Below are 23,523 nucleotides of genomic sequence, written 5' to 3'. Positions count from 1 at the left end.
ATAACAAAAGAGTGATTTTATGTCCAAACTGGTAATAATTTCCTACTTTTTTTTTGCTGTCACCTTCTAATTAGAAATACCAGTTTTTTGGCTTTATATAACTTATAATAAAGGTTACTTGAAAGAATAGTATTACTAAAGAAACAGTCTCAGTGAAAAATCACATGGAAACATATTTATCTAAAATGAGCTTTAGCCTTTGAATTTTATGAAATTGAAAATGACTCACCCTATTCTGATGGAGCTTTCAGTGGGGCCAAAGGTAATGCTGACTTTGTATCTGCAGAACTGGAATCTGGGGGCATTGTGTTCTGAGCAGGACCGTTAATTCTTGTCTCCTTTGTAGGAAGAGAGAAAGTTTTCAAAGACTGTGCAAGGGAAGGTGCAGAGCAGTTATCTGCACTCACTTCTGGAAATCGGGGAGCTGCTGAAAAAAAGACTCGAGACCACAAAGAAACTAAAAATTTAAGGAAGTGGCAAACATGGGCACTGATGACCGCAGCGGAAAATGGTATCATCTTCCCAGGCAACATCTACATCTGGTTGAGCACCATTTTAATCCAGAACTTCCTCATAATGTGCATGAAGGACTTTGATCGTGAATTAATTTTTTAGGTATTAAATGTCTACAACTGATTAAATTATTGTATATAAACCGGAAGCAGGACCCTCATCTGGGTTTGACCACTTTTGATACATGTTCATGTGCATCCGGCAGCCACAAGAGGACCCCGCTTTTCTTCTGCCCTGCCGCCACCGGAGACCTCTGCGGGCGTCCTATAGAAGCAGCAGCAGAAGTTAAGCGTAAATCATCGACCTCAGAGCAGCTGAGTGGCCGCACCGTTACAGCAGCCGTGGACTTTTGGTCTGGTCCTGGAGCATTAGGACGCAGAAAGGAGAAGCAGAGGGGGACCAAGACTGGGAGCAGGCCCTCTTTCCACATTGGCAGTTTAGTTTTGAGGCTCGCTCAGCTGCCGGGCTCCCACAGAACCCGAGGCAGGTACCCAAAGGGCCTCAGGTGAAGTTTTGGCGCAAGCACCAGCCACCGAAAGGCACCCTCAGGCAACCACGGGCGTTCGTTTTCATGCTTAGTCCTAACAGCCGAGACATCCCCATCCTGCTCCAGGAGAGTTAGATCACAGACAGGCTTCTGTTAGCCACCAAATGTGTGGAGGGGAAGGCAGCACAGACCACTTAGAATAAGCCTGCTGAGGGCCAGCTCGCCGTCTTTCATCCATTCGGGTAACATGGGAATCACTTTTAAAGAAGAGAAGTGTTCATGTTTATGCAGGCAAGTGGAATACCAACGTCATTGGTTTTGTGAGATACATATATATATATATATAATATGCTTTTACATGTATATGTATATTTTCAAGCATATGTGTGTGTATGTGTGTGTATATATATATATATATATATATGCTTGAAAATAAAGATATAATACTTTAGGGTTTTTTTTTTTAAGTGGGGGGTTTGGGAAGGAAGGAAAGAAGGAATGTATATTACGGACTTAACCTGGGTTTTAAGTTTTAGGCTGGCAAAAGAAATGTTACCCTTTGGTTTGGAGGTTCAGTTTACTTCCAACTTGAGAATTACACCAGGATGGTGTTCAGTTGTTCACCTGGAGCCCCCAAGGCCGTGGCTTCTGAAGTAAGTCTGACAGGAAAGATAAGCCTTGCTCTTGAGAATGTTACAGTTTATACAATTGCTTTGATAATGTGTTTGTGTTTGAATCTGTGCTTCTGTTTTTGGTCTTTGTTACCCAAATACTGTTCAAGTTAGTAATTTTGTAAGAGCAAAGAAATGAATTTGGCGAAGAAATTCAAGCATCTGGTGGAGGATTGGTTTTAAAGACCTTAAAGGTCCTTTTCAACTCACTTCTCTACTGAAATGGGATGCTTTTTTCTTTCAAAAGCAACCAAAAGAGAGTTTGGAAAGGTTCTGTAGGCAAAGCAATTGTATTTTGTCTCCTCATCTTGACTTTCTTAGACTTACAATTTGATAGGGTGATCAATAACTGTTTAAACTTCAAAGGAAATTTCATTACTGTCTTAAAATAAGACTTGTTGGAAATCCTAATCCATTAAGTAATTTCAAAAAATGGTTTTCATTGTGAATTGGTAGCCACAGCTGTCACACCCCATCCCCAAAGGAAGAACTGGTTAGCAAGATGAATTGAGAATTCTGGTTGATTCCAAATGTAATTTAATGACAGCATATCATAATTTCGTAAAAATGTGGCCTGTTTAGATGGAATTTTGTGTGTATGGGATGGGGTATGTGTGTGTGGCCTGTGTTCTTGAAATGATGTTCCTTCGAATGTCCACAGATACTGTACATAAAAGTAGAAATGCTCTTTAAACAAGTCTTCAGCTGACCGCAATCAATGCAGCACATGCTTGCTTGGTGGGCTGGCCTTGGTCCTCAGGGACAGTGCGTGACACCAGTGGTCTACCTGACGGGTCTCTTGCCCAGGGGCGTCTGGGACCCCTACTAAAAATGCAAAAGGTGGGTTTTAGGGACAGTGTTACGTCCAGGTAATTCTTCCTTTGTTACTTGCTGATATTCCTGCTAAATGTAGCATTTCAATTAGATCCAACCTCTTATGTTTTGAGAAAACTGTACAAACAATGAAATTATGCAGAAATGGCCAATATCTTTTATTAATCTGGTTTTTTTGAAACTGTCATGCACTATAAATTGTGTATAGTTAAAATATATATATATATGTAAGAATATATATATATATATATATATATATTCTTACATGAGTAAAAAGCACCCTCCAGCAATCGTATGTCATTGGTATTTGAAGAGAATTCTCAAACAACCCATTGCTGCTGCTGCTGCTGTTTTTGGATTGTGTGGGTTTTTGTTTTGTTTTTGTGTGGTAAATTGCTATTTAAAAAAAAAGGAAAGGAGAAAAACACAACTACTGTTTACAGACTGAGAAATTACTGCTTTTTATACTACTGAGATCCTAAGTTAAGACTCTCCAAAGCAAACATTTGTTTTAAATCATTTATCTGACGTGGATAAAAGGTAGAGAAATTTTTAGTGTTCTCCAAATAATGAAAAATGTACAAATGCCTAGCTGTGTTGCCCATCGATTTTTGTATATTTTCATAATTTTAATTGTTCAAAATTGCATTATATTTTGCAATCACTATGTTTAATCTGGATTTGTCTTTCATTTTAACTTTTAATATAAAAAGGGGTTTCAGTGTATCTATGGCCTTGTTATTGAAACTCTTCCTACTTATTTGATGTGGTTTATTAAAATGGGAAGTATACATTCTTCCTTCAGAATAAGTATAGCAAATCTTTAAACTGGGTTAATTTATATAGATATTTTTAAGTTTTCATTTATTTCTACCTGGTTCATTTCTCAGATTCCTAGAAACTACCTTTTAAATGGTATTATTCACCTGAATTTTGTGTTAAGTGTTACATTCCTCAGCTAAATTGTAATATTTGTGAATTTAGTATTTATATTCCAAGGCCATTAGTCTTTTTGTTTAAAAGCAGTCCCTTGCATGCTAGTATTTAATAATTATATATATATATATATATATATATATAGAGAGAGAGAGAGAGAGAGAGAGAGAGAGAGAGAGAACTTGTTTTAGTATGTGCCACATTCCATTTTAGGCTCTGCTGACACCAATGGTAAATGAGACCCTGTATCCTTTAGTCAGTGGCCAAGGTGAGCAAAGTGACCATAACTATTAGCTTGTAATTAAGTTCCATTTAATAAAATAACTCAGAGTATGTGGGCAGCTGGGTCATGAGAAGACGCTTTGAGTGCTGCCATCTGACCTGAGTGAGGAAGAGTCAGCCCTGGAGAAAGGAACACAAGGTCAAAGGCGTCAGGGCCGGAAAGAGCTAAGCTTGTCCCAGTGACTGGCAAAAAAAAGAGGCTCAGGTGGCTGGGACTTAATGAAAGTCCTAGGAAGAGAGAGGTAGGGATTGAGACAGAGAGTGGAATCAGAGCAATAAGGACTTTGAGGCCAGAGGAAGGACTGAGATTTCTAAATTTGGTGGGAAGGTAAAGGCCTGGGGTGGGGGAGGGGGTGCAGAAAAGGCAGGCGACGCAACTTATCCAAGAGTACGTGACTCCACAGGCCAAGGCCAGGTTTACTCAGCCATGCTGACAGTACCGTGGAGAGAAGAAGAGCTCTTTGTTTCTCTGCACTGTGGTTAATAAGGGCACTTCTCTGAGCCCTGAGAAGTCAGTGTTTGCCTGCTTTCATCCCAGCGTTACGTTCCTTTAGCAAACAGGCGGGTACTTGGATATTGCCTCACTGCCATCTTTAATTTCCCCAAAAGGTGGGCTCGGGGTTACACTTTTTCACGTTCCTCGTTTTTTAGATGCTGTTGCTGCTTGATGCAGACGTGTATTCCCTGCACGTGGAGGGTAAGCAAACTGGAAGTCAATACAAGAATCATTTGGGGGCGGTATCTAAAGAAGTCTCAACTTGAGCAGCACACAGCTTTTTTGTAACTTGCAGCTTCCACATATCGAGTAAATGGGTCCCAGGTAATGTCCTATTCTACATATGGAGAAGTTATTGCATATGAGGTTACTACTTAAGACCACCTAGTGGGGTAGGGATTGAATGAGATTCAAACTCAAGCACTGATGAAGTGAGCTAACGTCCCGACTCTCCCCCTACATACACACACCATCTCACGTTCTTAGTCTCGATGGTCATGTTCAAATTCCCATTCTATCTTCGTTCTCTACTGAATAGTCCGTCTTTCCTGAGGCAATTCCGATGCCAACATTTTCTGGCACCAATTACCAAGGACTGTATGTAAATTAAAATTGTTCTTGGCAATACTTGAGATAACTTGCCAGTTCCTTAGCATAGGATTGTTCGTGTTGGATCCAGGGTCTCATTTGCTTCAGGTTATCTGGAACTTCCCTCAGAATTGTCATAGATACTTGTTTGATTCTGGGAAACCAGTCCATAGCCTTCATTACAGATTAGTAGCATCTGGGCCACAACATTATTTAGTTAGATGCTAAGAAGTAGAAGGGATCCATTTGACTTAGGTGTCAGAGAAGACTGAATTTTGTGTGGCATACGCAAATCAGTTTAGACTCTCATGCAGAGATGGTGGAAACATTTAATTTTCTTCCTACCTGCCTTTTTTCTTACTCTAATTTCCGTAAGACAGTGAATACTTAGTTCTATGAAAGCGACTATTTTAGATAGATAACAAAAAGCTCGACCTGGCCAGGTAGCTCTGTTAGTTAGAGCATCATCTCAGTGTGCCAAAGTAGTGGGTTCAATCCCCAGTCTGGGCACAAACAAGAATCGACCAATGAATGAATGCATAAATAGGCAGAACAATGTTTCCCTCTCTCTCTGAAGTCAGTTAAAAAAACAACCTAGAACAGCTAAAGTAAGTGTTCCAATGAGAAGCATCCAAAAAGATCTCCCCAAATTTTCACTTAGAATTGAAATAATGAGTAGGGGAAGTATTCTAATTGTTGGGCCAAGTATATACAGTGGTGAGCAAAGTCGGTGTACTTGTAATACAAGTAATAGTAAATAATACAAGAATAAACTTGCACATCATCAAAACTGTAAGTCTGCTTTTATATGCCCCTGTATATTCTTTTGTCAAATGCTGGGTACTGTTCTGGCTGGTGTGACTCAGTGAGTGCCAGCCTGTACGATTACTAGGTCGCCAGTTCCGTTCCCAGTCAGGGCATGAGCCTGGGTAGCAGGCCAGGTCCCCAGTTGAGGGCGTGTGAGAGGCAACTGTTTGATGTTTCTCTTTCTCTCTCCATTCCCCTCTCTCTAAAAATAGGTAAATAAAATCTAAGAAAAATTATGAAAAAAATTTATTTTATTTATTTATCTTTAGAGGGGAAGGGAAGGAGAGAGGAAGAGAAACATCAATGTATGGTTGCTTCTTGTGCGTCCCCTGCTGGGAACTGGCCTGCAACCCAGGCATGTGCCCTTACTGGGAATTGAACCGCGACCATCTGGTTCGCAGGCCCGTGCTCAATCCACTGAGCTACACCAGCCAGGGCTCTATGAAAAATTTTTTTCCTTAAAAAATGTTGAGAGTAGTTATGTTGGCTATGGGCAGGCATTTAGGTTGATTGAGCATGTTTTCCGGAGCCGAACTGTTAGCCTAAGCTGCCACAGATATTTTTGTCCTGTCTAATTTAACCCACGGGCTTTCCTGCATTTTCTGTTTTCAAGGACTTTAAATACCAATCTGGTTTAAAAAAAGGGAAGGAACAAAAACTATTTTATTTGCCAACTCCATTCAACTTAAATTGCTTTGTGTGGGTGCAATTAAGCATATTTCAGGAGCTGTAGTTTGATCTTTTCAAATAGTTAAATATGAAAGTGGGGATGTTAGAAGTTTACCATTGCAGATACTACTCATCACTCCAGAGAACAGATTTCAAAGTTAGTACAGTGATCCCCTCTCTGATTTTTTAGAGGTTGGTATTTACTGAGTAACCGACAGTGACAAAGTAACTTAGATGGTGAACAGTCCCCATTTTTTAAACTTTCACATTGGACTGAAATGCATCATTTAGCTGTCTAAAATTGATCTCAAAAAACCCTATCAGATTGTATGAGCAAAACTAAGGCTTTCCTATACGTATTTCATGGAGTATGGAAAACAGTTACATCGGGGTTCATTAACAGAGCTGTTCAGTTTTAAGGACAAGAATGTGGACAGTGTGACTTACCACCCACAACCAGTCCACGTGAGTCTGAACACCAGTGGACAGTGAGGAAGGTAGGCCTCGAACTGGGACCAGCCCCTGCAGCGTTCACCAGGACAGTTTGCTACCCTGCTACAGTGGGATCCACACCAGCTTGGATTAAAAAATAAAGTCAAAGGAGCAAGCAGGTCATAGTCCAAAATGCGATTTATAAAAGAAAACTGAATGGCTTCGGGTCTACTTAGCCAAAACATGGAAACTTTAATTAGATGAGAATTATACCTGTCAAGGATGTGGGCAGTACATTCTTTATAGCACCAATTCCTTCTGAAGGGGAAATTCACAAGCCATCTGCGTGAGTGTTCTAGCTGTACGTGGGCTGGCTGTAGAGACATCCCATGCATGGTCATGTCAGCATCAAAGTCTGGGCATGCTCAGATTTCTTACATTCCTCATATACCCCTTACACCCCAGGAGGGTCTCACATCCAACAGACAACTCTCCCTCCCCACCCCCGACCCTCGCCAAACTCTGGAAAACCCTGGAGTGCCTTTTTACAGCTCCTCCTTCTCCCCCTTCTTCTGGAAGGCAGTCAAGATGTTTAAGCTCTTCTGGAGCTCCTCCTTCTTCCCGTCACTCATCTTGTTCTTCTCAATCAGCTTGGTGATCCGGGTCATCTCCGATGCTGTGAAGTCCTCACCTTGGTCTAAGACCTTCCCCATGATCTTCAGGTACTGCTCGGCCCACTTCTTCTCAGTCTCCTTCACACTGGCAAGATTGTCTTGTCCCTGCTTCAAGAGGGCCCGGCGGGCCTCCACGCCAGAGGCCCTGATGAACTCTCCAGCAAGGGCATCGTAGGCAGGCAGGCAGCCGGGCATACCAAGGTAGACTCCTTGCCCCTTTAGCCAGCGCTGGATGGCTCCAACCTTAACTGGCCCACTATACAGGACTGGGTTCTCAAAGTCCCCATCCCGGAAGAGGGAGAAGACTGGGTAGTTGTCTTTGTCCAACTTGTATTTCTCACTGAGCTCCATGTTCAGCTTGTCGCCATAATCTGTGAACAGAAACCAGACATGAGGAGCAAGACCATGAGAATGCAGGGCAGAAGCCGGTCTGAGCTGAGAGGAAGATACATCTTGGCTGCGTCTGAATTTCTCCTCTGCCACGTCCCAGCTGGGTGGCTTCAGTTAAGTCGCATTTAACCTCTGACCTTCATTTTCCTCATCTGAAAGGTGGTGGTTCTTCTGAGTATTTATTATATGCCCACTATGTACCAGGTACTGTTGTTAGTGCTGGGGATCTAATTGTGACTAAGAGTATAAAGCTCTCCGACCCCAAGGAGCTCATGTTCTTCTAAGGGTGAGAAGAAAGGTACTAAACAAATGACCATAAGTGTTTAGTGCCACGATGACAATCAAACAGGGCAATGTGACACTGGTAGGAAGGCCCCTTTCAGGTAGTCATGTCTGTGGAGGTGGCGTGAGCCGAGGGGCCTGAATATCAAGGAGCCAGACATGTGAAGATCTAGGGAAAGCGTCTGTGGGAGAAAAGAGCGGACGTGCAAAGCTCTGAAGCAGCGAATGAGCCGCGTGTACAGGGTCTGGCAGAAGTAACAGCACTGAGTGTGGTTGGTAGGGAACGTGAGTGTCTCACACGAGATGGAGAGCCATTTGAACATTTCTCCTAAAATGTTCTATGGTGTGCTTGAGCGTGATATGGTTGTGTTACCGAATTACATGCTTATGATTTTGTAATAAGAGATTTGGTACAGATTACCAGGTCATAAAAAAGGGGCGTTATTTGTGCTGGACCCCTGTATTTAAGAATTACAAAGTCCAGTCTGCCCAGAGCTCTGTAAGACGGGAGTGTGTGGTAGGGAACATAGTTCCTATCACACCAGGGCTGTTGGGAGGACCTGGTGAGGAGATGTGTGCATTTACCTTGGCAGAGTTAAGTGCTTAATATGTGACAGCTGTTAGGATTTGCAATGTCCTACCAAAAAAGCAACAGCAGTCCCAAGGGCTGATGCGGGACAGCTGGTTTCTTACACCGTCATGAAGAAATGGCCCAAACTGACCACCTTTCACAAGCTAACAGAAGAGGAAGCGTGTGGCTCCAGACCTTGTTCTGCCACTTCAAACTCTCTTCTCCTGAGCAAGTTACTTGAGGCACTGTTTCTGAACTTGAAAAATGGAGGGCACAGTACTTCAGTTAGTCACAGGATGAGATGTACGTAAAACGCTTGGTACAGTGGCCTGGCACACGGTACACATTTGATAAATGTCAAAAAACGGAGTGAACTCACAGTTGGGTCAGAATGGACCGACTGCTCTGGAGGAGTGTGCCAACTCTCTCTGCCCAGGACCAAGTTACCAGGGGCTGAGGCATTCCCGCTGGGAGGAAACAGGGGCGAGAAGCTACTGCATGTGGGAATAAATACTTAGGTTCATTCTGGATAAGCCCCTTCCCGCTCCCCACACAGCCCTGAGCTTTGGTCTTCCGTAAGTACAACATGGAGGTACATAAAACATCTCGCTTCTTAGGTGGGGTTCAAGTGAAGATTAAAAAGGCAATGTCTGTATACATCTTTCCAGGTTGTAAACCACTAAACGTTGGCCGCTATTCGTATTAAAGCTGCCACTGTGGTTGAGGGCTGCCCTTGGGTTAGCAGTGACTCTGATGGATTTGAGGTGAAGCCAAACCCCAACAGTTTCAGTACAAAAGAGCTGAATTGAAGACGGAAGAATGGACTATGCCGTCTGTTGGAGGAGGCATTGCACCCCCTCTCACCACAGTCCCCTGCAACGAGAGCTCTAAGTTCTCACAGTAAGTTTAATGTCAGTGGGTGCAGAGGGTAAAGGATGGTGGATTCCCTCTCCTCACACACCTGCAAGGCTGAGCTGAGGTTCTGTAATCACAGAATCTGCTCAAGCTAAGCTTCCTGTGGGTACCAGATCTGAGAAGCCACGATCCCGTTTTCACCCTTTGTGTGGCTCACATGGAAAGGTGCAGGGTATTCCCCCTACAAGCAGGGACGTACTTCCTAGCTTCCTCCCTTTCTGCCCTCCCCAGCTGTCTGGACTTGTCCTTACCTGAGATCCCCACCTCTGCCACCAAGAGATCGTCGCTGGAGGCCGAGTTTTCAGCCAGACGCTTGAACTCATCCTGCTTCTCACCGTAGGGATACTGGGTGTCAAACTTCACCAAGACGAACTTGCTCTTGGGAATGACCTGAGGATGTACAGAGCTGAGCAAGTGGGGGTCTTGGGAACCTTTGGGACTAACTGCCATAGAAGCCAAGCCCACAAGGGAGACAAGCTGTCACCTACTAATAGTCATTGATGCACTCACTGATTCACTTAACAATTTAGTGGTGCCTGCTATGTGCTGGGTGCCACATTAGGTGCTTGTTCACACTAACCAAAGACGTATACAACCCTGTCTAGAATAAACAGCTGTAGATGTTCTGAGGCCCTCTCCTCCAGTGGTCCTGTGGTAAGGCTGAGGAGGCCCTTAGCACACCATCCCAGTGGGGGCCTTTCTCAGTCCACAATGGAGCAGAAAAAAATGACAAAAAACAACCAACTAAACATCTATAAAGGAGTTGGCACCATGGGGGGATGGGGGATGCTTCGGCTAGAGAGCCCACAGTTTGAACTCTGCAATTTCAGGGCTCCAGGGAAGTTGCTGAGAGGCCAGGCTTGGGACAATGTCCGCTCCCTAGGCGACAGTTCCCTTTAGCTAGATTTCTAGGGACTACACTGTCAGGACCACGATTTTTATTTTCATGGTCAAATTCACTTCACCATTTTAAAGTACACAGTTCAGTGGGATTAGTACATAGACGGTGTAGTGCAACCATCACTAATATCTGGTTCCAGGACATTTCTACCACCTGAAGCAGCGGCACCTGCTACCCACTGAGCACCCTCCCGTCGTCCTCCCTCCCAATCCCTGGCAACCACTAATCGGCTTTCTGTCTCTATGGCTTTGTCTACCCTGATGGTATCATACAATACATGGCCTTTTGTGACTGCCGTCTTCCACCTAGCGCAATGTTTTCAAGGTTCATCCATGTTGCAGCATGTGTTAGTAGTTCGTTTCTTTTTGTGGCTGGATAAATATTCTATTGTATAAACAGACCACTGTTTGCTTAGCCATTGATCGGCAAACCTTTGTTTTTACACCTGCCTTCATTTCTTTTGGATATATATCTAGGAGTGGAACTGGCGGGGGGGGTGTCATGTAATTCTATGTTTAACATATGAAGGAATCCCAGGACTTCTTTGGATGATTTCTTGTCCATTGCACAGATCTGATTTAGTGAACTGCTTTTGGTCAGTTCTGCTGCCTTCTCTTCCTCCTCCAACTTTTTGTTTTCCTAATCAAACAGTGCCAGCCAGCAGTTCATCGCAGGCTGGTATCATTCCAGTTTCTGTTACTCCTTGTTCCTTACTGTGTGTTGATGTCCATTCAGTTTTAGGTTTTAAAAAACATCTCACACTGCCTAGGGGCCCAAGGGAAAAGGGAGAAGCCACAGCAACAGGTAATCTTCAAGTGGTCACTGAATCCCAAAATTCTGAGCTCTGGGGCCTTAAAGCAGGGAAAGCTTAAAATAGAAATCAGATCATCTCCCTGTGGCCCAACCAGCCTTATCTGAGTTCAGGACGCCAAACTCACTTCCTCTTAGGGCCTTTTCATTTGCTGCCTCCCCGATGCCCTTGCCCCAGTTCTTTCCACAGCCCCTATCAAAGCTCTGTTCAAGTTTCCCCTCCTGACGGAGGCCGTCCCCACTCCTACCATCAAATACCGCTCCTTTTCCACTACACTCTATCGCTTACCCTGCTCTACTTCCTTTGCTGCATTTAATCACTCTCTGAAATCCTTTGCTTGTCTGTTCTCTGCCTCTCCACCAGAATGTACGGTTGTGAGAATAAGGACCTTGTCTGACCTGTTTTCTGCTGTATTCCCAGTGCCTAACAGGGCCTGTATGTAGCAGATGCTCTGAAAATGTTTGCTAAATGAACAAAACTAGGGCAGACTTTGGTGGCAGATGCTACGTGTTCAGTGGAAAACAATTTAAAAAGCACAACACAGGATTTCTACCTGCAAGGGGCCTACATTTGTATTATGGAATATTTAACAATGGTATTATTAATAGGGAATAAATAAATACAGTGTTCTAACACTGAAATAGAATTGAGAGACCTCCATCGTTTACCTTCCCCATTCTTACCAATGGTGGAGTGGTTTTGAATGGCAAGCATTTGCACAATGAACTTTTTCTTCTATATATGTATTTTACTCAGTCTGTACCTCTTAATTGCTTTAGGAATCTCGCTCCTTTCCTCATCCTTGAGGAACTGATTCCACCATAACCTGTATTTAGGCGAGTTGCTCCAATGTACAGATGAATTCATTACGCATTCATTCACTGAATAAAAAGGTACCGAGGGCCCACCATGTGCCCTGCACTGTTCTATGTGAACAAGAAAACAGACAGTAAAGAAAATGGACAGGGTCTCTTATCTCTGTGATAGTAAAGGGCAAGAAAAAAAGGCATTGGAAATCACTTAAAGGCAGAGCATGGGCTGAGGCTCCCAGACATGATAATATGAGGAAGCGCCCCTTTTGTTCGATAATAACAAAGAGAATGAGTTTTAGAGAGGGACTGGAGAAAACATCTGCTCATTCAACAAACTATTATTGAGCATCTTTCTGTGTGACATGTAACCAACATGCTAGGCAGTGCAAAATGATCAGTGAATAAAATAGGCAAGGCAGTTCTTCCCCAGCATATAATACTGTAGTATGAGAAATGATGGAAGCTACAAGAAAAGAAATTGATGAGTGCTCTACAGAGAAGTCGAATGGGGTCACATGACTGGCACTTTGGGCAGACGGATGGGGAAATCACAGAAAGACTCTGAGAAGGTAACATTATACCTAAGCTTGAATGATGCGAAGCAACCAGCCTTCAAAGATTGGACAAAGAACGTTCTAGTCCCAAGTGCAAAGGACCGAAAGCAGTAATGAGCTAGGAATATATAGAAGACAGAAAGCACATGTGGCTGGAGCAGAGGGAACAAAAATGAGAATGGTTAGGTGAAAGGAGAGGGAAGCAAGGGACAGATCGTGTAGGACCTAGGTTCCTATATGGAGAATGGACTGAGAGGAAGCTACTGTAACGATAGCTCTGACCATGGTAGTAGCAGTAAAGATGGAGAGACACCAAATGATTAGGAAATACTGTTAACTTTGTAGTGCAATGTCTCCGTCTAGGTCACATTTGGTCTGTGATGTTATCCCATTCCCATGTTTGAGGGGGATGTAGGGGTGTCACTTGGCCAGTAAAGGCCCCCAAAGCATAGGGTGCTGTGGGGTGTGCCTGACAATCAGCCAGACCTACACTTAAATTCTTGAAACTTTGCCATGAATGGACCACAACTGCCAAATTCACAAGAAACCCTTTGAAATAAGAAGAGTTCAACTACTTTAGATTTCGAATTCCACTTCTTGGTTTCATGTCCCAGCAATAGGTACAACTTAAAAAAATACAGCAATGAGCTCTCTCTCTCTCTCTCTCTCTGAAACCTTTCGCTTGCTCATCTTGTAAGCAAAGTTAAACGTTGACAGTGGGTGACGACTGGTGCAAGCGGAGGGGATTGGGACTGCATTCAGCCTTCAATATTTCCAACGGCCGTTTACCTAGGCCAGAACCTCAAATTCTGTAAATTTGGGAGTTGGGGTCGTGGTAAATCCTTCCATGACTTGATCTGATTTTAGTCTTTTTGTCCCCAAGCCCAAGATATTCCCTATAGGGGGGCTGAACCGAAGCTTATTCTTAATGCTTATACTTTTCGGGGAGACGCAGGCTCTCCGGACATCGTTTGCCTATTGCAAAGCAGGCTGCAATCCACATCAGGGAAAGAGGGGCGCAGAAACGGAAGCTAATACGACGGTTTTCTACCCCGTCCGCCGCCCAACCACAGCTGGAGTTGTGGCGTCCGCCTTGCACGGCCCTCTGTGTCTCCCACTTGGGACTCGAGGATTGGATCTCGCCTAGCACCGCCCCCTCCTCCTAGGTGAAGGAACTGGGCACCGAGTTCTCTGAGCTGCATCTTCGCGGCAGCTCTTTTGCAAAAGAGGAACTAGTACAAATACTGCACAGGCAAGGGTGCGCGGGGCACCTGGAGCACGTAGAACCCATGGTCATGATACTGCCTCGGGCCCAGAGTCCACCAGCCCTATGCTATGGTGGGAAGCCCCGGGATCGTCGTTACAGACCACCTGCGAGCCCTCTGTCCCCTGCGTCCCCCACGGGTGCGCACTCTGGCTGCACCTGCGCGCGATGTTCCCAGCCCTCGTTACCTTGTAGAAAGTGATTGTATCCAGGGGAAGGGAACCCTTGGTGTGCAGGCCGCTACTGCCCTGTGGAGCGCAGAGGAGCAGGAGGAAAAAGAAAAAGGGAAACAGTGGGGAGAGAGAAGCGGCACAGAGAACGGTGGCAGCCATAACGCCGGAGCTAGGAAGGCTGTAGGCAGAGAGCGCAGAGTCGCGTGTCACGTGACGGGGAGAGCTAGCAGAGCAGCTCAACGCCCGCCCAGGATGAGGGGAGGGGCCACGTGGGGGGCGGGGAGATGGGGGCTGCCCTGCGCGCGCTACCCTGGGGTGAGGGGGCGGGGCGACGTGTGCGTGCGGCGATGGGTGGAGGGCGTGTGAGGCTGTCGCGCAGGCGCACTCGGCGAGGCGCGCAACCGGCTCTCTCTTTTTCCGTCCTCCTCCGCGTGAGGAGAGAGGCACGAGGCGCGTGCTGAGCGCTTTTGCAGCTCTTGGTTTTGTCCTCCCTGGTCTGGGAAGACGACTCCTCTAGCCATTGTTTCTTCCTGCCTTCGTCCCGTCCCGCAGTCGGCTGGGTTCCACTACTATCTTCGGTCAGTCTGCCGGTCGGTGTGGCCGTGCTACCACCCTCACTGGGTCGGCCCAGTTTTTACCCCCAGTCAGTCATGCTCTGCCCCCGCCCGTAGCCATGCCCCGAGGTGGTCAGCGGGCGCGGCTCTTCCCCAGGACCCCTCGGCCCTCGGCCCAGTCTGTCGGGCCTGCTCGGAGGTGAGTGCCCCACCTGGGCGGCGTCAGGTGTTACTGAAAGCCGAGGATCCCGGAAATTAAAAAAAAAAAAAATCCAAACAGTTCTGTTCAACAGATACTAGGTCAAGGCATTTGTTCCGTTTGTGTACACCAGAGCCTGGATTTGCCTGCGGGATACAGAGATGAATGAGGCCCGCTGTGCACCGAAGGACCTCGGTGTTGGCGGAGGTGGAGACATGGGAATGGTCGTGTCGCCCTGACCGTGTCATTGGTAGAAAGGAAGACTGTAATACAAGGGGTGTGGAAACACGCAATCCTGTTCTGGAACGTCAAGGAGAGTTGTAGACAGGAGGTGACTTTTGAGATCGATCTTCTTTTGAAATAGGAGGCATTTCCAAGGCAAGCTTGGAAGGATATTATGATACTAGCAAGGGGGTGAGCGTGAACAGAATCTATGAAGGTCACCTGGGGCACGGTGTAGAGGGTTTCACCGAGCTAAAAGGTTTGGAGCCATCGGAGGTTTTAACCAGGAGAGTGACTTCAAAGGAATGGATTGGAAAGCAGAAGGCTGAAGACAGACCAGTCAGGGGTCTGTTGCCACTAGTCTCGGTAGGAGATGTTAAGGTCCCACAAATAGGACAGAATGAAGAGGTAAGAATGAGATTGAGTACCTGTCTTTGGGTATAATTCACAAGACTTGATGAACACATGGATATGAAGGTAAGAGAATAAGTTATGTAACACGTAATAAGGGAGGTAGCACCATATGAACCATTGTATGTATTCAGTAAATTGGTGTGTGTGTGTGTATAAAATAGTGAGTCATCAAAGATAATGGGATCCCATCTTGGGCAGCCAGTTTGGGCAGAAATTTTGCTCGAAAGAGGAGAGAGTGAGTGAGGGGGAGAGAGTGTGTGTTTTGAGTGGCTTGGAAAATTTTATTTTGGCTTTGCCCTAATAAATTATTAAGTAAAATGAGCAACATAGACAAATGACAGAAGTTAGAGGAGGGGAAAATTACAATGAGCTAAGGTGGTTAAAGAAGGCTTCGTGTAGGATGTGGAGATGGGAGTTAATTTAAGCCTTGGAAGAAAGAATATTTTTTAGGTGGAGAACAAGTGAAAAAGGAGCAGAAGTGGGAATGAACATGACACTTTAGGGAATGACTGGCTTGACAGGAAGGAGTTCTCAGAACACTAATTATTAGACAGTTTTAAGCTCAGGTAGGGGAGAGTCTTGAAAATCAAACTCAGAATTTCATGTTTTGTCCTGTAGTCAATAAGGAGCTATTGGGAGTTCTTTTAGAACCTTTTATATGATATTTCAACTTTTAAGTTACTCACTTCTGTGTGTAGAATGCTTTGTGTACCCCTAGTTAAAATGACTGATCAGGAGTGACTTTCTGGTCATCAGTAGTTTAGAAGGAGGTTTTGAAAAAACTGAAGGAAGTGGATTGGTTGGAGAGGGAAAGTTAATAATGGTACTTTTTTCCCTACAAATTGCAAAAGTACAGTAATTGTCTCAAAGCTTCCTGTTAACAGCGCCCTGGTCCGAGTCAGTTGTCTCATGCTATGATTAGATTTTGGGCCTCAGGAGTCTGACAGTCTACACAAACGAGTCTAACTCTCCATACTCAGGAAGTCATTAAATCCCACAGTCGACATCGATGTGGAAAATGGAAAAGCCCATCCTGGGTATCGTGTGGAGGGAGGGAGCAGGAGGCGAGGCATGTTACCTGAGTGTGCACCTGACTCAGTGTAGCAGCTGGAGTAAGGAGGAAGAGAAGTGGTATGGTCTGTGCAGACAGTACATAAACTCTCCCATCTTTTTTGTAATGCTGTCCGGCCAATGAGGACCCAGTCTCACTGACCTTGCGCTGTTCCTTGTATTCACAGGGCATGTTCCTGCCTCGGGGCCTTTGTCCTGGTTTTCTCCCTCTAGAGCACTTTTCTTCAGTATGTTCATATGGCTGGCTCCTTTACTTCCTTCAAATCTTTGCTCTGATGTACAGAAATACACCAGGCTATTAGCATTGGTTACATCCAGAAAATAAATAAGACTAATGTCAAGTTGCTAAGGTCTACCCTGACCATCCTTTAAAATATTGCTCCTCCCTGATACTTTTGTGCTTTCCATCTCCCTACTCTGTTGCTCTATAGTACTTTACAAATCGTTAACATACTACATAATTAGTTTACTTTTTAATTGCCTGTTTCCCTGGAGGGCTGGGTTTTTGGGTTTTTAACTATTTCTCCGGCACCTAGAACAGTGTCTGGCACATGGTAAGTGCTCAGTAAATACTTGAGAGGAACTAGCCCATGCCCCCTCTCCAAATTCCATTGACCCTTCTTAGACCCCAGATTGTCCTTCAAGATCGCCTAGAGCTAATTGTTTTTCCTCTGCAAGGTTTTGTTGGTGTTAACACTAATTTTCTGACGCAAATATCTTAATGAACCCTTAAAACAGATTTCACTTGTTAAAATTGTTATGGGTGGAGATTTACTCCACAGTATGATGTTTCTCCAAGCCTCATCTTTCTTTAAGAATTATCTTTCGCCCTGGCTGGTGTAGCTCAGTGGATTGAGCACAGGCCTACGAACCACACTACGGCGGTTCGATTCCCAGTCAGGGCACGTGTCTGGGTTGCAGGCCAGTTCCCAGCGGGGGACTCACAAGAGGCAACCACGCATTGATGTTTCTCTCCTTCCCTTCCCCTCTAAAGATAAATAAATAAAATCTTAAAAAAAAAAGAATTCTCTTTCATGTGCCATGTACTCCTGGGGATAAGGGTCATTGAATAAAGTATCAATACATATGCTTCCTGCAATCCTACTGTGGAAGACTAATATTAAATAATTACAGAAATATATAATTACAAAGTGTGATAATTTCTAAAAGAAAAGTTGAGGGCCTATAAAAGAATATGATGGGGAGCATGGCTGGTGTGGCTTAATGGACTGAGCATGGGCTGTGAACCAAAGGGTTGCTGGTTCAATTCCCGGTCAGGGGACACGCCTGGGTTGCAGGCCAGGTCCCCAGTGGGGGCCACATGAGAGGCAACCACACATTGATGTTTTTCTCCCTCTCTTTCTCCCTCCCTTCTCCTCTCTCTAAAAATAAATAAAATCTTCTTAAAAATGAAATAAAAAATAAATGTCTTTAAAAAAAGACCATGATGGGGAGATTAATGTGGATCAGAGTTCATAGAAAACTTCTACAAACAGGATTATTTAAACTAACACCTGAAGGATGGATAAGATCCAGCTCCCAAGGCACTTACATTCATGTAATTAGACAAATGTTCAATATTTACATAAATAAATACAAAATTATAGATTGTTACATGTCAGGAAGTATTTTAGGAAAAGAAAACATCACGTGCAAAGATTTTAGGGCACAAAAGAGCTTGAGATATTTGAGAAACTAAAAGAATTCCACCCTGGAATCTTCCCTTTAGTGAAAAAATCATCACAGAAGGAGGTTATATGTGCAGGGATTTAGGAATGTTTACTGCAGCATTGGCTGAAGAAGCAAAATTTTAAAAAATTAGAAACAAAACCTGAAAACAAGCTACATGTCTGTCATAAGAGGAAATGTTAAATAAATGATCTCGTGTGGAGTATTACACAGCTATCAGAAAGGTTTAGAACTATTTCTATTACAGTGAAGAGATATCCATGAAATAATAAGTGAGAAAAGCAATATGTGATCCCATTTTTTAAAACCTACTACTATAACAACCACCATATATGTATGTATATATTTGGATATGTTTTAATGAACATAAAGATGTACAGAAATACACCAGGCTGTTAGCATTGGTTACATCCAGAGAATAAGACTAACAAAAGGAAATGTAATAATTATTACATTATCATGTAATAATGAGCAAAAATACATAATATAAAATACTATGTGGAATTACTACAACTTTGTAAAAATTAAATATGCCTATGGACAAGGACACTGATAAAACATTGTTTTGACTAGATGATGAGATTGCAGAATACTTTTTACTTTGGATTTGTTATTTTAACATTGTTTTTTCAATAGTATAATATTGAAAAACTCATAGAGAGTTTAACATCCAGGGATCAAAAAACTTTATAGTAGAGATATTTTTTTCTCCTTTGGTCCCACTTTCAATTCATGTATTTTGTCTTATTTTATGTACTCATATAAGCCACACAAACAACCAAGATATTTTGAAGTTTCATAAATGTTACATTTCTGAGGTGATGATATTTGAGCTTATATTTGAAGGACGAGAAGGAACCAGTCATGTGATTATTTGAAGGAAGAGCATTCCAGAGAGAAGGAACAGCTATTGCAAATATTCTGAATTGGAAAAGTACTGAACTTGTTGGATTACACATGTGGGAAAACACTAAGATGGCCCCGATGATCCCTGCCTGTTGACATGAACACTCTGTGCTCCTCTCCCTTGGAGTGTTGGCAAGATGTGTGATCAATAGAATACAGAAAAGGTGATGGAATGTCACCTTTTGGTTACAGAACATTGTGACTTTCATCTTACTAGGAGGACATCTTGCAGAAGTTCACAGGACAAGCAAAAAACCAAGTATAGCTTTTGGCTAACAGTCAGTTGGGAACTGAGGCCCTCAGACCAGTAACCCTCAAGAAGCTGATTAGACAACAACCTGGTGAACTTGGAAGCAGATCCTTCCCCATTTGAGTATTCAGATGATAACCACCCCTGGTCAACATCTTGATTACAGCCTCGTGAGAAACAGTAAAGCAGAGGACCCGACTAAGCTATCCAGGAATTCCTGACCTGTCAAATATGTGAGATGATAAATGTGTTTGACGCGGACACTGGCCTGCAGCATCTGCGGCATTATAGTTGAGATGAGACATTCACGTGGACTACTGAGTCCTGTGGGGGAAAAGGGACGGCAGGCTACTCTCAAGGGGAGAGTGCCCCGACCCTTCCCTTGACAGGCTTTTATTGGCTTTCTAATAGCATGCCTCAAAGAAGGTTTTCATTCATTATACTTAGGTTTGCTTTAGGTGATTACTTCTTACAGATAGCAATGGAAGGGATGTTACCAATTACTTCTTACAGATTAACAAGGGGAAAATGTTGCAAATGCAAGACAACTATAAGAGTAACAGGTATGGTTACACTTCAGTCTTTGGGTGAATTAGCACAGGCTTCAGGAAGTTACTTTGAAGATATGCAGCAAGGGCTTGCCGCCTGAACTCAGGGTGAGAGAGTTTTGCTCTTGCGAGCAAGTCACAAAGCAGCCTAGGTATAATGTAGGTCTGGTTTCCCACAGGAGAACTTCACTGGCATGGCCCTGCGTGCCACCTGGCTCCCCACTGGTTTTCCACGTGGGTGCTGAGCTATATTTCTGTGTCTTGAGAAGCGGTTCCCTACATGTGTTAAGCCACTAAATTTGTGGAAATTTGTGGTAATTTGTGGTGTATCGGTAGATAAGTTACACAATTTGATACATATGCCTACTGTATTTTCTTTCAAGTCATTGGTGAAAGTGTTTTACAGAATAGTGCCAAGTCAGAATGCTGATTCATTGCACTAGAAGTCATTCCTAAATTGATGCTGATCAATGAATTAGCACTCAGGTTTACTTATTCAAGAAATGCCCTTAATTGTACTTTCACTTGGTATATATTTGTTTATTTTTATATGATGAAATTTCTTACCAAATGCTGTTTCAAAATACCTTATATACTATGTTTAGTAATTGTATCCAAAGAGAGAATGGGCTTAATTAGACATGATTATTTATAAATTCATGCTGACTTAATGGTTACATTTTTCTAGTTGTTTAAAAACATCTTTTAAGTAGTTCATTCTAGAATCTTGTCCGGAATTAATGCTAAGATCTTTCACTTATGGTTTGCAGATTTTATCATCTTAACAAAAATAAAAAAATTTAGTGATCACAAGCTTTCTATAATTTCTAGCAATTTTCTCATTTTTACATGAACTCTCAGATTTCATTCAGTGGTTTATTGGGTTAACCTGCAAGTTTTATCAAAGTCCGAGAGTATAATTTGTTCAGGCCAGGAGTAGTGGATTCATTTAGAGCAGTCAGGTGCTCTCTCAAAATTTTTCTCTTCAGTACCCTTTTGCAATGTTTATTTTACACTTTTTAATCTAAATATTATTCTCTTCAGTAGGAAAGAAAGAAACCTGTTATCTATTAATCATTACACCATGAATTTCAGCAATGGGTCACTTCCTTGTTTTGTCCCAAACTTCATTTTTTTTGGCAATTGCTTTGTGGAGATAATTCATGTACCATACGATTCATCCTTTTAAAGTGTGTATTTCAAGGCCCTGACCCGGTAGCTCAGTTAGTTAGTGTGTTGTCCCCATACACCAGGGTTGCAGGTTTGATCCCTAGTCATGGCACATACAAGAATCAACCAATGCATGCATAAATAAGTGGAACAATGAATCCTCTCTCTTCCTCTATAAAAGCAATAAATTAAAAAATTTAGAGTGTACATCTCAGTAGTTTTTAGTATATTCATAGAGTTGTGCAACCATTAGCACTGTCTAATTTTAGAATATTTTTGTCGCCCTAAAAAGAAACCCTGGCCCATGAGCAGTCACGCCCCAGTCCCTCCCAAACTACCTTGAGAGTCCTGGGCAGCCACTAGTCTGTTTCCTGTCTCTGTAAATTTGCCTATTTTAGATGTTTCATATGAGTGGAATCAAGCAATGTGTGGTCCTTTGTGACTGATCTCTTAGGCCTAGCATGTTTTCAGGGTTCACCCATGTTGTAGCATGTGTCAGTACTTTTTTGGTTGCTGAATAACATTCCATTATGTGGCCCTGGCCAGTGGCTCATTTGGTTGGAGCGTCGTCCCATAAACCAAAAGGTTGTATATTTATTATTGAGTTGTTGGAATTTCTTGTTTATTCTATACACAAATTTCTTATCAAATATATATGATTTACAAACATTTTCTCTCATTCTGTAGATTGCCTTTTCACTTTTTTAAAGGTATTCTTGGAAGCATAAAAGTTTTTAATTTTGAAGAAGACCAGTGTATCTACATATTTTTTGTTGCTTATGATTTTGTTGTCATATCTAAGAAGCAGTTGCCTAATAAAAGAACTCTTTTGATGTCATGTTAATTTTTAAAATGATCTTTCCCTTTTCTCCCATTAATCGGTTCTCTGTCAGAATATTGTATGTGTTCCATGTGAGATGTCAGCCTGACTGAATCTGAATGCTGGCATTACTACTTGGTAACTCTGTAACTGTAGGAAAGTGGCTTAACTTCTTTAAGCCTCAGTTTCTTCATCTGTAAAATGAGAATAATACTACTTCTGACCTCGAAGGTTGTGTTGAGGATTAAAATGCTTAGCACAGAATCTTACAATTAGAAAACACTTAATAATTGGCAGCTCTTATTACTAGAAATCTTTGAGTTGAGTGTTTTTGCTTAAATAATAATATTTTACTAGGTAATTGTTTACCTTGATTTTGTATCCACTGCATTAACTTGTTCATGATAAAAGTTTAATGAATATCTGTTAAATGAATATGTAATGTATAGAGCCCATTATGTTAAGTGAGAGCCAGGGTGTGTTTGAGCTTGCTAAGGCGGTAAGTAAAAAGAGGAGGAGAGAAAACCGAAAATAAATATTACCTACCTTATCATGTGGGCTTGGGTCAGCCCTTATAGGAAAGAAAAATGGGAAGATTATGTTTCCACAGACATTTCAAAGGAGAATGGTGCTGAATAGACAAAAGGCAGCGGACTAATTTAGAGAGAAAAATGGAAAAGTAAATCCCCACATGTTGGCTGGTGCCGTAAGACATTTTAGAAGAGATGCCAAAAGAGAAAAATTCTATCAAGAGCAGCAGACTGCTCTGGCACGGCGGTTCACCGAACAATCTGGATTTGTTCTTGGTTGACACAGGAGTCCTTTGTTCCAAAGCGCACTCTGATCACTTGGTGAGACTGTCATTAGTCCCCTTACCCTTATTACACAGACATGATTAGAGGCCTCGAATCGCTCCTTAAGGCCTATAATAGGGATTTGTGATCCAGAAATTTACTGGTGTTTCAATTTATTTGTTTATCTAATAATTTAAGCAAAGTGATTAGCGCCTACATACACTTAACAATGTCCTGTCTTCTACTCCACACTATATTCTTAACCTCATGTGAATAGATGAGCCATATATTTAAACTACTCAAGTCATGCAAATGATCTAATGTCTATTATCAATAAATATTTGTAGAATGTATGTTTAGATGAAATAAATGGTTACATAAATGAAATGTTCTTCCTTCTGCTTTCCCCTTCCACCTTTTTTTGTCTAGATTATACCAGTTCTTACAAATATGTTCAAATGCCAATCAGTATATATTATTTTTGTGTGCAGTTAACTTAAGATTTTGGTATTCAAGGCCTGGCCAGGTAGCTCAGTTGGTTAGAGTATCATCCCAATATGCCAAGATCCCCAGTCAGGGCACATAGGAGAATCAACCAATGAATGTATAGATAACTGAAACAGCAAACTGATGTTTCTTTCCCTCCCTCCCTCCCTTCTTTCTTTCTCCCTCTCCTGCTCCTTCCCTCCCTCCCTCTCTTCCTCTCTCTCTCTAAAACCAACAAATAACTAAAAACAGAGATTTTGGTATTCAAGCTATTTTTCCTACTCTATCATAAGTTCCTGGAAGTGTGGGTCTGTATAGTACTTGTTTTTAGATCTTGC

At 42.7% G+C, this 23,523-nt stretch overlaps 2 protein-coding genes across 2 annotated transcripts in view; one reads left to right on the top strand and one right to left on the bottom strand.

The window, feature by feature from the left end:
- Window positions 1–1,241, top strand: part of NAA25 (N-alpha-acetyltransferase 25, NatB auxiliary subunit) — a 59,702-nt gene extending 58,461 nt beyond the window's left edge. Inside the window, exon 24 of the mRNA XM_037052126.1 lies at window positions 347–1,241. Coding sequence (XP_036908021.1) covers window positions 347–469 — 123 coding nt within the window. The 3' untranslated portion in view covers window positions 470–1,241. The remainder of the gene's footprint in view (window positions 1–346) is intronic.
- A 5,701-nt stretch (window positions 1,242–6,942) lies between these two features.
- ERP29 (endoplasmic reticulum protein 29) lies at window positions 6,943–14,293 on the bottom strand. Its single transcript, XM_037052124.1, has 3 exons — window positions 14,078–14,293; window positions 9,799–9,937; window positions 6,943–7,760 (listed from the first exon to the last, which is right to left on the bottom strand). The coding sequence occupies exons 1-3, from the start codon at window positions 14,219–14,221 to the stop codon at window positions 7,261–7,263; spliced, it is 783 nt and encodes a 260-aa protein (XP_036908019.1). The 5' UTR covers window positions 14,222–14,293; the 3' UTR covers window positions 6,943–7,260.
- Window positions 14,294–23,523: the final 9,230 nt, after the last annotated feature.

Source organism: Sturnira hondurensis, unplaced genomic scaffold (assembly GCF_014824575.4).
Source record: "Sturnira hondurensis isolate 20B ecotype Veracruz unplaced genomic scaffold, ASM1482457v3 Scaffold0007406, whole genome shotgun sequence".
NCBI lineage: Eukaryota > Metazoa > Chordata > Mammalia > Chiroptera > Phyllostomidae > Sturnira > Sturnira hondurensis.
Note: the sequence above shows the minus strand (reverse complement) of the source record. Positions and strands in the feature narration are given on the sequence as shown.

What these genes read in the sequence shown, in the direction of transcription:
- ERP29 (XM_037052124.1), bottom strand. Translation starts at nt 14,221, where the DNA reads ATGGCTGCCACCGTTCTCTGTGCCGCTTCTCTCTCCCCACTGTTTCCC. An exon ending in ATACAATCACTTTCTACAAG is followed by an intron (nt 9,938 to 14,077) that starts GTAACGAGGGCT and finishes GTACATCCTCAG; the next exon opens with GTCATTCCCAAGAGCAAGTT. An exon ending in GGCAGAGGTGGGGATCTCAG is followed by an intron (nt 7,761 to 9,798) that starts GTAAGGACAAGT and finishes TTCTGTTCACAG; the next exon opens with ATTATGGCGACAAGCTGAAC.